Below are 14,420 nucleotides of genomic sequence, written 5' to 3'. Positions count from 1 at the left end.
CTGAACAACTATAGGTCACCAAGCTGGACAACCTGGGAAAAATGGAAAAAATTCCTAGAAAACTACAACCTTCCAAAACTCAATCAGGAAGAGTCAGAAAACCTGAATAAGCCAATAACTGCTGATGAAGTTGAAGCAGTAATAAAAAAAACTCCGAACACACAAAAGCCCTGGTCCGGATGGCTTCACAGGGAAGTTTTACCAAACATTCAAAGAACTAACACCTGTCCTCTTCAAATGATTCCAAAAAATCCAAGAGGAAGGAACACTTCCGAGCTCTTTTTACAACGCCAACATTAACCTAATTCCAAAACCAGATAAAGACACTACAAAGAAAGAGAATTACAGGCCAATATCCCCGATGAACATAGTGAAATAAACCAGTCAGAGAAAGACAAGTACCACATGATCTCACTTATATGTGGAATTTAATAATCAAAATAAACTGATGAACAAAATAGATCCAGAGACATAGAAGCATGGAACAGACTGAGGGATTTCAGAGGGAAGGCAGGGGTGGGGAATGGGTGGGGAGAGATTAATCAAAGAATTTATATGCATATATGCATAACCTATGGACACAGACATTGGTATGGGGAAGGCCTGGGGGCGCGGTTGGGTGTGGGGTGGAGGGGATCAATGAGAGGAAAAGGAGCACATCTGTAATATTTTCAACAATGAAGATAAATTCATAAAAAATATTTTTAAAATAAAAATAAATTTTAAAAAAGAGAATTATAAAGTATGTAACCTTTTGAATGTGACTTTTTTCATTTAGCACAGTGTCCTGCAATTCCCTCATGTTGTTGGATGTATAAGTAGTTTGTTCCATTCCTGAGCAGGGCACCTTTCCATTCCCGAGCCGGGCACCCTTCCATCCCCGAGCTGAGTACTATTCCGCTGTGCCACAGTTGCTTGTCCATTCACCAGTTGGACATTTGAGTTGTTTTCAGTTTTTTGTGAATAAGAATAAAGTCGCTATAAAAATTCACATTCAGGTTTTTGTATGAACGTAAGTTTTAATTTCTCTTGTGTAGATACTACACAGTTGGATTGCTGAGTTGTGTGGTTACAAAATGTTTAACTTTTTAAGAAACTGGCAAACTGTTTTTGTAAAGTGGCTGTTCCACTTTTCATTCTTGAGAAAAACATGTGAGAGTTCCAGTTGCTCTTCATCAGTGCCATTTTTCAGTTTTTTAATTTTATTTTAGCCATGGTCATAGATGTGTAGTAGTGGTATCTCATAGTTTTAATTTGCATTTTGCTATTAACGATGTTGAGCATCTTTCTATTTTATATATCATCTTCGGTGAAGTGACTATCTGAATCTTCGGCCCATTTTAAAAATTAAGTTCAAACTATTAATTTAATGGCTGATGTGTATATAAATATTCATCTATATTATTTTATTTGATCAATACAACCCTGAGAGAAAGGCAGGGCAGATATTATTCCCAATTCTCAATATCCCTGATTATGGTTAAATAACTGGCCCAAGTCCACCCCAAGTGGTAGTACTAGAGAGAGAAGCCAGGTTGCCGGTGACACTCTTTCCTCCACAAGTTGCTGAGCAGAGAGCCACCCTCTACTCTGCAGGACTGTGAGCTGTCGGCTGAGGCTCCAGGTGACTAGGCCAGCCTGGGCAAAGTCAGGACAAGGTGAAGTCTGTCCTTCGTGTATCCTAAACACATTTCAAACCCCTTCCTGCAGTGAAACTTCCCTGTGCTTCATCTCCCTCCTCTGGAGTCCTACTCCCAACTAGTAGTACTGAGGGGAAAATCTATGAAACAAATCTCCCCGACCTTCTCCTCTTCCCAACCAAGTGGGGAGGTTTGCATTTGAAAGAGGGCTTTTACAGACACCACTTCTTCAGGGAGTGGTTTTCAAACTGTTCTGTTAGAGCTTCAGGGCTCCTGAGAAATGGCCTAAAGAGCCACTGCAGCTGGGAGTGAGGCTTTGGATCCCCCCCACCTTTCTGTTTTTATCTGTTTTACATATCGAGCTTCCATTTAAGAATTTATTTGAAAAGAAGGATGTGTTGCTTTCCAAAACATGTTTGAAAGAAATGAAGCAGCATATGTCTCATACCCCCTATAATGCAGATATTTTACTAATTGACACTGATCCCTCGGCATTCCCACACTCCCAGATTAATGTGGATTATGAAGATTTTACCTCATTGAAAAATAGAGCTGAGCTTCCTAATCTGTTCTCCATGACCCTCTTCTGATGGGTCCTCCCAAGTATGGACTCCCTTTAGCTTTGGGACGTACAGGAAGGGCTTGATCGTTTTCGTGTTTACTCCAGTGCACTGCCTAATTACTATCTTTTTCTATGTGTGTCCTGATGTGGAAAAGGTTAGAAAGCACAGAATAGAACAGTGGTTTGGGCTTGGGCTCTAGAGTCACATAGTCGGTTGTTCTGATTCTCACTTACCAGCTGAGTGGTCCTGGCAAATTGCTTAATTTATCTAAGCCTCAGTTTCCTTACCTGAAAAATGGGGATAATAGCACCCTATTTCTTAGAACTGTCCTGAGGATTAAAAGATAATGCATATGATACACACAGTACAGTTCCTGGTACATATGAAGCACTCAGTCAATGGTGGCTCCATTAATAGCCCATCTAGCCCTGAGATTTGCCCTTTCAGCCACGGAGGTAGTTAAAGTTTGCCACAGGTTTACTGCTGTACCTTGATTATGCTTTCACAATGAGTGTAACTGTGAAGCATCACTAAGCAAATATGGTCACAATTTTTGAAGGTATTAATGTTTATAACACCTACTTTACATCTCTCTGGTAATAAAAGTGAAACAAATACATGCTTAAGGGCCATTAACAATGCCTCCAGACTGGAAACCATGCTTCAGAACGAGCAGAAGCAAGTAAAATAATATGTTCTGAAATTTTTAAATGCACATTTTTCTTACTTGTGTATTGTTACAAAAAGCAATCCTCTTAGTGATGGTTGAACAGATCCAGAGGAGCCATTATGGTTTGAACACATCCCTAAAAGGTTTCTTCTTTTGAATGACAAATGACTTCATATTACTGCCCTTTGATCTGCTCTAATTATTTTTATATTCTCTCATAATATCCTAAATTAGAAGAAAATATATTTTAATGCAACCACATCAGTATTCTCTAACCCGGCCAACTGTATGTTGCAACAGGAAAGGATTTTGTAAAAAGAGGTAACACCAAATCCATGAACTCTTTGCAGAATAATTCTGAGTAGTAAAAGTATTTGTTTTAAACTGACTCAGTGTTTCCAATATCTAGTATGAGTATTTTCAATTCAATCCAAATTCAAGGTGTGACACTCCGAGGGATATTTTTTAAGTTCATAGTATTATTCCTGCCCTTAAGAAATCTAATTTCATTATTCTCTGATTCCAGCTCATACTTCTAGCATTTGCACAATAACACCCTAACTATGGTGACTGTCCTTCTGTGTCCAAGGTTCAAATGCAAGCGGCATATCAGACTTTCCATTTGGAATAACGATGGACCTGCCTCTCACAGTCACTTTAGACGGAGGTTTTTGTCATGCTGCCCAGAAGAGATGAGGCCCATTTCTCAGTCAAAATAGTGGATAGCAAAGGAGTCTAGTGAAGGTGCTTCAGCTGACTTTGTAGAACATCAGCCACTTCAGAAAGTCGTTCAACAACCCTGCTCCATTACCCACCAGCTTCGCAGCCTTGAACAAGTTACTTAACCTTTTTGCGCCTTAGTTTCCTCATCTGTAAAATGTGCAAGTTTTCATGTGAGTGAATACATTTCAAAGCCTTAGAAGAGTGCCTGGTACCCAGTAATCACCTCAATCAATGTTAGCTGTTATCATTATTATTTACTTTTTTTTTATTTTAGAGAGAAAGGGAGAGAGAGAGATAGAAACATCGATGAGAAACATCAACATCAATTAGCTGCCTCCTGCACACCCCCTGCTGGGGATCCAAAACTCAGGCATGTAACCTGACCTGGAATTGAACACGAAACCTTCTGGTGCATGGGTTGATGCTCAACCACTGAGCCACCCCGGCCAGGCTGTTGCCATTATTATTATAACCAGTGGTGGTAATATTATTATTACTTTCCTCAACACCATAATCCAAAGGCAGCCATTGCGCTCTGGATACCAGCACTGTATTGAAAGAAAGCAAGCAGTGTGGGAGCCCTTATTCAAGGCTTGGGGATCAATCGGCCCAAAGCTGGACACCCTAAGGCTATCAGGTGACAATCCCTGGCTCCCTTCTGAGGGGCCTCCCTTACCCTTCAGCACCATATAAAATTAAGAAACTCTTCCTTGATTTGAGTTATGTTTCCATTTTCTGCACAAGTTTTTGCTGGATATCAGAGCCACCTGGGAAAACTAATAATGCAGATCTCCAATAAGTTTATTCCTAGTGAGTCACCTCTCTGGTCACTGTCACTTGGGTTATATTCTATAAAGGAAGCAAGGTGTTGAAACATAATAGATGAGCCATTTGGTTTTTTTATCTCAGGCATATATGAAGTGAAAGAATGTGTTGTATTTTTCAATACTCTGGGTTCCTATAAGATAATTTAAGAAATAGTACAGCTTTTAACTCAAAGATAATGGTGTGTGTGTGTGTGTGTGTAATTTGTATACGTATATACTAATAATATATAATTATATATTAATTAGTCTGTGTTCTAGGAGATATCCAAACTAGCTAGAACTGACAACAGGAAGGGAAAGAAACCTGATCCTAACTTAGGAGAAGGGCTCGCTTCTCCCCTAGAGGAGTGTAAGATATTTACCGTCTCTCCTACCTGTGATTCATCTGAACCTTCACTGGCACATTGATTCCCCAAGGACGAACTCCTTTAATCAGTCATTAGGTCACTGTGGCTGAAAAGATAAACCAGGGAAAGAACAACTGTTAAAGTAGATCCAGAGACATAGAAGCATGTAACAGACTGACAAATCTCAGAGGGAAGGCAGGGGTGGGGGAGAAGGAGATTAACCAAAGAATTTATATGCTTATATGCATAACTCATGGACACAGACAATAATGTTGTGAAGGCCTGGGAAGGGGGTGGGAAGCAGAGGCTTGGGGTGAGGGGATCAATGGGGGGGGGGGGAATGGGACACTTGTAATACTTTAACAATAAAGATAAATTTTTTTAAAAAGTCAGGAGAACTTGACCACATGTTCTTGGGTCCAGAGCTCCTCTTTGTCCATCTCCATCCCAGGGAAAACTGATGAGCACCAAGAACTCTTTTCAGTGTACTTTCTGTTGCTGGTATCCTCCCATGCATTCTTCCCTCCAGACTAATTTATTTCCTCTCCCACTTTAAATACATGTTATCAGTTCACCATCATTCTCTCTCTAAAAACTAATAAAAATCACAAACTGTTTGGGCAGGTTATTCTTTAAATGAAGATCTTTTGCTCTGAAGTATTCCCTCAAGTAGGCATTTGGCTTCAGTCTTCCCTTTCTATTTGTGGAATGGATTTATCTGTTCAGCAAGTATTCATTGAGCACTTATTCTTGTGTCAAACAGTATGCTAGGTATTAAGTCCACTGTGATAAGACCAGTGTGGGCACTGACCTCTGAAGCTTACAACCTAGTAATTGAGGCTGGTGTTAATCTAATAGGCAGGCAAATACGTAATTACAAGTTGTAAGTACTGTGAGGAAACAAAAACAAGATGGTCTCAAGGAGAGCAGAATATCTGCTGTGGATTGGGGTTCCCTGGGGTGATATTGAAGAGTCCTAAAGAACAAAAAGGAATGTGCCATGTGAAGAGTTGGGGGAGAACGTTCCAGACAGAGAAGTCAGCAATGATGTCCCAGAATAGAGAATGAGCTTGGTGCATTTGAGGACGTGAACAGAGGCCAGTGTGTGTGGAGAATAGGGAATGAAGATGAAGCTGGGAGGGCTGGCAGAGGCAAGATCATACAGGCCCCTTTTTTTTTTTTAATTTATTGATTTGAGAGAGGAAGAGAAAAAGAAACATTGATTTGTTGTTCCACTTATTTATGCATTCATTGGTTCTTGTATGTGCCCTGAACAGATGGAACCCACAACCTTGGCATATGGGGACAACACTCTAACCAACTGAACTACCAGGCCAGGGCCAGATCACACAGGCTTTTGTGAGTCATGTTAATAATTTGGGTTTTAATCTAAGCAGTGAGAATCCACCAAAAGTTTCAAGCAAGGGAATGGTATGATTTAATGTATGTCTCAAAGAGGTGTTGTGGATGCTGTATGGAGAATCGTGGAGGTAGGGAAGAGTAGAAGTTAAGAGAAAAGTGGGTTATTTTAGTTGCCCATGTGAGAAACAATTGCTTAGTAGGCTCATCTCTTGGGTATGGTAACTAGGTTAGTTGTCCTGGGCTCTGAGCTCAGAGGGGTGAGTGTGTGCTTCACAGTATACTACAATTAACTTCTCTTGTCTGAGCAACACTGAAATTTATTTTTGAAATTTCTGTCTTTAAGAATATCCCCAAGGGTACCCTGACTGGATAGTTCCGTTCTGTTGGTTAGAGTGTTGTCCAGATACGCCAAGATTGTGGGTTCAATCCCCAGTCAGGGCACATACAAGAATCAATCAATGAATGCATAAATAAGTGGAACAACAAATGTTTCCTTCTCTCTCCCTCTCTCTCTCTAAAAATCAATCAATAAAAATAAAACAAAATCCCTAAGAAAAAAAAGAATATCCCTAAGAGTTTATGAAAGATGTCCATCCATACTGTGGCCTTCTTTTAAGTGTGATGATATTGGGCAGCCCACACTGGTTCCAGTCTTCCAGGGACTTCCCAGTGTCTTGAACAAGGGTGGTGAAAGTGAAGGTGAACAGAAGTTGACAGAGTTCATTTATATTTGAAGATAAGACTAGTATGACCTGAAGATAGATTGTATTTGTGAAGTGAGGAAGAAAAAGGAATCAAGGATGACTCCCAGTGATGGCTGTGCCATTCATCATGATGGGGAAATAAGGAAAGAGTGCAAAATAGGCTTCAGGAGCAAAGCTTTCCACTTTTCACTTGTTAAAGTGAAGACTCTAATGTATCTGAGTGGAGAGATCAAGTAGACAGGTGGACACAGCAGCACAGAGCCAGTAGCATAGAGCTTAGCAGAAACATTTAGGACTATTGTTGTTGCTACATGAATAGATGAGAACACCTAGGAGAGACTATGGGGAAAGAGAATGACCTAAGACCAACATCAGAGGCCAGGTGAAAGAAGAGGAACCTACAAAGCAACTTGAGAAAGAACTGCCGGAGAGATAGGACAAAGAGCAGGAGAGTGGAGTGTCATGGAAGCCAAGAGTCCAGCTTGTCTCTGGGAGTGGTCAGCTGTGGGACATGTGGTGAGATAAAGCACTGAGATGAATACAGAGCCATGTCTTCTGAATGTGACAACAGAAAGATCATTAGTGACCTTGACTAGAGCAGTTTCACTCAGGTGTGGGTATGGGTGGAGGAAGACAGTTTAGAATAAAAGGCTTTTTCCTTTCTAATTTCAACTATTGGGCTTGGGAACATTGTTTGGACAAAGGAGCTGCAGAAAGCCCAGCAGACTGACGTGGCTGATGTCGTCTTTCCAGTATCTATCTGTTATTTTTACTTCTAGTTAGAATATCCCAGACAGGAAGACTGTGTGGAGCTCACTCTCCTGGACAGTGACTTCATAAATGAACATGATCACAGGCAGTGGTCAGGTTCAAGAAAAAATAGAAAGGGAGGGAGGGACATAGAGGGAGAGAAGAAGGGAGAAAGAAAGAAGAAAAAAAAGAAAAAGAAGGTTTGAAGAAATGAGAACTAAATGTGATTAATTCTGGTTATTGCGTGTCAAGATTTCATGAAAACTGGAGTTTGAAATGTTAGAGAAGGCCTCTTCCTGACCACTACAGTCTATGTCACCTTGATGGGGCAGGTGACAGAGGGAGGGGCTGCCTGCTGCCTGTCTTTGGTGCTTCAGGGAACTTTGCAGGCTCAACCTGGTGCAGATGTTGCATGTCTAGTATTGAACTGGAGAATTCTTGTCCCAAAAAATGAAAACTGTTAAAGCACGTACATAAATATCCATCTTTTAAATCATTTTACTTGGTGATCTAGTTCATTTTAATTTCTAACTAATATTCTTAACCCGTAGTAGCTTCGAACATTTTAGCTTTAAGTTTCTTCCATTAAGCATTTAATAATCTGTAAACAAACACTTCAGAAATGTTTTTATAAGAGGGATTCTTTTCTATTTTTGTATTTTGAATAATTTCACCTTCTAGTTACCATTGTAAGTAAGCTGTTCAGAAGTAAATGCTAAGTATTCTGTTCATTGCTGGATCTAGATCCTGTTGGTCAGCAGTGGTCACTGGCTTGGCATGTCCATTTCATATGCTCTGATCCTATTTGCAAGGCCACATCTTAGGAAAATTTTCTCAGTAAGTAACAACAGTAAAGAAGCCTGACATTTTACTCCTGGTTTACCCATTTTGTAATCTTGGTCAAGTTACTTAACCTCTTTCTGCTTCAGTTCCTCCTTCAGGAAATGGTGTGAATAATCTCAGCCTCCCTGTCTCTCACAAGTAATTTGAGGCCAGCTAATTGACTCTACTGTGTGTGATGTGATGGTGGGGAAAGAGCTATAAAAATTTGAAATATCATTACCATGGTCCAAGTTAGAGATTAACATTGCACAGTTACACTCTAGTTAGGCCTTTTGAACACCACTTTTAACTCTTTCAGGCAATATCTTCCTATATTGGTGGAGCTGCCACCATCTATCAGTGGTTAGTTAGATTTTAAAATTCTAACCCAGCCAGAAGCAGAACATACTCCAATTTTCGTGGAAAACATTTGCATTTGAAGACTTCAGAATATTCTTTGACGTAACCTGAGGTAGAGCAAAACCACACCAGGGAATCACAGCATATGGGAGTGACTGGCTTACTGCACTTATTCAAAACCTCTCCTGCAAATATGCTAGTTAATGTGGTCCAGTCTATATGTAGTAGGCAGCCACTGGGGCACAGAAGAAAAATCTAACTCAACTATGTGTAAAAACTTATTATAATCCTCCCACTGCAAGGTGCTTTTCCCTTTGAAAGTGCATGTCTCACCTCTATGAGGTAGACATTTTATCCCCACCTTATAAAGGGAGAAGTTGAAGCTCAGAGAGATGGAGTAGTTGGTCCAAAACTACATCAGTGGTAAATGCCAGAGGCAGGATTAGATTCCAGCTCTTCTGATGCTTTCCTAGGATTTTTTCACTCGCTATGTAAACATAATAATTGATATCAGTGTATGGAAAGAAGGAAGAGAACACTATGCCCTAAATACTCCATTCAAATTTCACATCAAAGGAGAAAATTTTTTACAACTGATTTGATATTTACAGGTGGCCAGAACTATTGGAACCATCCTGCCCTCCTCCTCTCCTTCTCTCTTTATAAATCAGCATCAAAGTTACCAGATAAGAATCCTCAACTTTTAAACAAAGTAGACTCTTGACATTCATAGATTGAGTATGTATAAGGGCCCCTGACAGCCTCCAACATATGTTACAGCAGCAGGAATTTGAATCACATGCACTGAGGCTCGTGTGTGGGACTGAATCTCTTAGCTAGTGAAGGTGCCTGGCCTGCCACTCAGCATTCAGATATCAATGAGGCTTCCTTGTTCCCCACTCATGACCATATACCAATTCGATGGTGGAAAATTACACTCTAAAATGACATTCCAAAATTTGAGGATTTCCAAAGGTCTCGAGACATATTCTTTACAAATATTAAGGGTTCACTGTATTGGATTTCCCTGCTTTAATTTTGCTTTAGTGGCCAAGGGTAATGTTAGTGCTCATATAGTAACTCATTTTAAGATTCCTGATATATCTTTTCTCCTTCTACTTGGCTTCTGATCAGTGGTTGCATTTTTTAAAGTAATTTCTCATTTTTATAATTCTATTTTTGTATGTGTTTTATTGTTGCAAATTATCTCAAATCCATCCTTAAAATAGATCTTAAATTCCAAATAAATGTTGAAACTAGGCTTCCTAGAAAGAATCAATTATCTTAGTGTCAGGACTTTTATAATGTTAGAACTACTGAAAAGAATTAAGGACAATGATTTCCAAAAGACAACAATGAACGTTTTTAGATGAATATATCCAAACTCTGAGACTATCTGATGGTGGCTAAGAATTGTGCCTTGAGTGACACCTAACGGTCAGGAAAGTCACTCTCCTAACTTTTTCCAGGAAACACAGCAGTGTTTTTCTCAAAGCTTGGTTCTTGGATCATCTTCCGAACGATGTGGATGCTGCTAAAAATGCAGAGAAATTCTTGGGGCCTATCCTACTGGAATCTCTGGGTCTGGCCACCCTAGGAATCTGTACTTTTCACAACTTCCCCGGGTTACTCAGATGTATACTGGAGTTTGAGAACCACTGATTCAAGGGCTGCCAAGTCTGATATACACACAGAACTGTCATCCTGATGACACCCAGGAAGTTAGAAGTGGCCGAGGCAAAGGGGTGGATTAGGCCCCGGCTCTGCAGTGACCTCCCCGGTCTATGGATGGGGCGGGCCCGGGGTGACGAGGGCGGGGCAACGAGGCGCGGCGGGGCGCGGCTGCCCTCCTGGCAGTGAGGGTGCGGGCGGCCGGGGTGGGACCTTGAGAGCAGGCGCCCCGGCGGCCCGCTCCGGTCCCGGGCGTCGGGGGTGCGGCGCGCCCGACGCCCGCCGGCGCGGCTCCTAACGCCTGTGCTTGCTGTCCCGCAGACGACCCCGGCGCCTGGAGCGCTCCCGCTGCCGCTGCCGCCGCCCCCGGGCTGCAGGAAGTAGGCGTCTCGCTCGAGGACGTCCTCTCGCCATTCTCTCCATCACATCCAGCCCCACCCTCCGACCCTTCCCACCAGATAAGCCCAGACCCGACTTGGGATATCAAACGGGAACACGACGTTAGGAAACCAAAGGAGCTTTCCGCCGGCGGCCAGAAGAAGCAGCGCCTCGGCGAGCAGAGGGAGCGCTCGGCGAGCCCGCAGAGGGCCGCGCGGCCGAGGCTCGAGGAGGCGCCCGGCGGCCAGGGGCGGCCCGAGGCCGGCAGGGCCCCCTCGGAGGCCAGGGCGCCCGGGCCCGCGGCGGCGGACGCGGCGGACTCGGCGCGGGCCGGCGGGAAGGAGGGGCCCCGCGCCGCGACGGGCGCCGAGCGCGGCCGCCGGGAAGGCCCCGGGGCTGCGCCCGCGTTCGCGGGCCCGGGCGGCGGCGGCGGCGGCGGCGGCGGCGCGCGGGAGGCCGAGGGCCGGGCGGGCGCGCGCGCGGGGCCCCGGCAGGGCGCGCGGCCGCCGGGGGGCGCCCCCGCGCGCAAGGCCGCCGTGGCGCCGGGGCCCTGGAGGGTGCCCGGCTCCGACAAGCTGCCCGGCGTCCTCAAGCCCGGCGCCTCGGCCGCGGGCAGATGAGCTGCTCGGCCCCGGCCTGCCGCCCCGCCTCGACGCCTGCAGGCCGTTCTTCTTCGGGTCCGTCCGTCTCACGGCGTTTTAATTTATTTTCACTGTCACACGCATAGGTCACGAGGCACCGAGGCCCGCGAGCGTCCACGCGCGGACCCAAACTGATCCTGAAGCCCCCGGTTCCACTGCGGGGGCTTTGGCAGCTATGGAAGAACCAAAATAACGTGAAGAACATCACGGAGAGACAATGCAGTGTAGCTTTAGTTTTTAAAAAAGAAAGAAAAAAATACCCCCCACTGCATGAAGGATCTGGATGTCATCCAAACTTTATATCAAGAAACTGGACAGGTTAAGAGCAATCACAAACTGGAATATCGCCTTAAAAATCAAACTGCACGGAGCAAGCTGAAACTGAGACAAGATTATATCTTTTAATTGATCTAAAGAGTTGTAAATAAATTGTTCTTGACATATCTAGACAGGGGTTAAAAGGTTTCTTTGAAACATTCAGAACTGTTCGCTCATGACGTTCCCATGGCTCACCGTGGCCTCCATCACCGGTATTAGCAGCAACGTTCCCTGTGTAGTGCAGGATGAGTTAGAAATCTAGTGAATTCATTGGTATGATACCATTTTTACTGCCATTTCTGTGATCAAGTCATATTTCTGTACATTTTCAGTCGTAGAGAAAAAAGGTTTTAAAAAATTGTATCCTAGGGAACAGTTTGCCGTAAGTCAGAATTTTGCAGTTTCGCTCATAGATCTTAATTGGTTTTCATCTAAAGTATGAATTTTACAATTGAAGGACCACAATTTGTTTAACCAAGATTGGCGACGCTGCAGTTCCTTTATGAAAAGGCTTTTCTATTGTCTCAGGCTAGCAGAGATAGTAGCTTCTTTGACAGCGATGTTATATTTCACTTTATTGTCCTTTTTTAACCCTCTTTCCATGACTTCACTTTCATAAAACAAAGTATTTCTCCTATATTTCTCAGATTATCATAAATCTCTGATAGTAAAAAAAATCACTATTATGACCAATTTATTTTCATTAAAGAATACAAATCTTTCTAGCACTCCTTTCTTATCTTTCTTTCCTTAGTCTTTCTTCTTTTACTTCCATTTGGTTTGCTTTTTGTTCTGGTGGTCTTTGCCAATTTTTATTTCTTTAGCAACTTCTAGATGTTTCTGTTTATCTTCGTTGATCTATGGTTGATCCTCTAGTAAAATTTTAAGGCTTGCCTTCCTTCCCTGCTGTTTTAATATTTCTTTGGGGGGGGGGGGTGCGGGAAAGTATCCATTTATCAACAAAAGAATCTCCAAACCTATAGAAAAATTTTATAAGAATTTATTTGAGCCCAATTTTTGAGAAAATGCCCAGAAGCAAAGTCTCGATGGATGAAGAGAATGCTCTGGAGAGTGGCAACTTTCCAGGTCATTTTATCCATTTCGAATCAAAGGAGAAACAGGAATTTATGATCAGATCATCCTGTGTCACAGCACATGTCAGATCTGCCTTGTAGCCCCCTGAGCTTATCAGGTTTATTACATAGCCCCTTTTTCATTCACACATTGGTACTTATTTGTAGCTACACATATTAAAAGGCTAAATGTCTCTGAGGGCAGTTTGTCTAATATGGCCTGAATGAATGAGGCTTCATCCTGCCCATAAACTGCCCCTTACAGGAGTTCAAATGCAAATAAGCCTCACCTCCCTGCACTTGTAGTCAAATAAGGAAAGCGGAGAGATCAAGTCCAGCACACAAGGTCACACATAATAGCCTCCCTGTGTTGACTCTTTCCCTCTCTGTAATTGCTGTATCCTGAGCACTAGCCATTTAATTTTCATCAGGCATAGGAGTAGTTTAGTTGTTTGACAAGAGGAAAATATGGTTGAAAGCCTCAAATAAAGAGTCTTGCAGCTTGTAAAAGCAATTTCCAAAAATGGAACCCATTCATCATAAACAAAAGCACAAACACATGTAGCAGTTTACAATACATTTGGTTTAATCTCAATTAGTCTTTCTCCCCTGGACTAGAAATCCAGTATAGTTTGCCATTAATTTATTGAATCTGGTTTTGGACAATGCTTCTGTAGTGTAGCTGCACGTCCTGGTACTGTATCCTCTGACATTTATTTTCCATGTGTTACAAAAGGATAAAAAAATTGAGATTACGCTTGCATAAACTCTAATTTGCACAGTTCACAGCTACTACTTGTGCAGTAATTGCTTTATGCGGCTGTAATCCATAACCTGTGAAGACAGCACATCATCTAAATCCCATTCCAAATAATATTTCTGTGTAGTGTTAGCTGTGAATTTACCCTGTACAGCTGTATCTCTATAAATATAATTCCATGTATTAATAGTCACAGAAAGACTGTAAGTGAGCAACTATTTTTATGAAACGCACCACTATGGATAAATTAACTTTTACAGAAATCTTGTTTACTGTATGATATTCTAAAACACTGTCAAATAAAATATATATCCAAAAATCTTTTCTTTTTCCAACTATATGGGCTGTGTGTTACTTTGAGTAAATAGTTACTGGGATTTAATTTTTTAAAACTACAGTTCTCATAGACTCTTTTTAAAAGTATAACTTTAATGCCCCAAACAGGACTTCTTTGAAGCATGAATCTAAATGCAGCAGAATTACTGGAGGTGGGGGGTACTGTTGACTTTTTTCGCTCAAGTAAATGGAGAGTTTTCTCATAGATAATCTGGTTGGTGTTTTCCTGTCACCTAACTACATCATTTATGGATTGGCAGTATGTTTACGTTGCTTGCTACATTGATTGATACTGAGCCTTTTTCAAAAAGGATTTAAGCTATCAATCAACAATAAATTTCATCACATCTTTTAACTCTGAATTTTTTTATGCAAAAATCCCAAGGAGTTTATGCAGAAGCCTAAACTAAATTTAGTGGACAGAAGTGTAGAGGTACAAAATGAATGCCTGAATCTACCTTTTGCCATGTATTAC

The 14,420-nt window shown here is 42.1% G+C and overlaps 1 protein-coding gene across 1 annotated transcript in view; it reads left to right on the top strand.

Annotated features, from left to right (window-relative positions):
- MAGI2 (membrane associated guanylate kinase, WW and PDZ domain containing 2) overlaps nt 1-12,386 on the top strand; it is a 1,282,556-nt gene extending 1,270,170 nt beyond the window's left edge. The window contains exon 22 of the mRNA XM_087821115.1: nt 10,761-12,386. Coding sequence (XP_087677241.1) covers nt 10,761-11,437 — 677 coding nt within the window. The 3' untranslated portion in view covers nt 11,438-12,386. The remainder of the gene's footprint in view (nt 1-10,760) is intronic.
- The last annotated feature ends 2,034 nt before the right edge of the window (nt 12,387-14,420 follow it).

Source organism: Miniopterus natalensis, chromosome 10 (genome assembly GCF_054644295.1).
Source record: "Miniopterus natalensis isolate mMinNat1 chromosome 10, mMinNat1.hap1, whole genome shotgun sequence".
Classification (NCBI taxonomy): domain Eukaryota; kingdom Metazoa; phylum Chordata; class Mammalia; order Chiroptera; family Miniopteridae; genus Miniopterus; species Miniopterus natalensis.
Note: the sequence above shows the minus strand (reverse complement) of the source record. Positions and strands in the feature narration are given on the sequence as shown.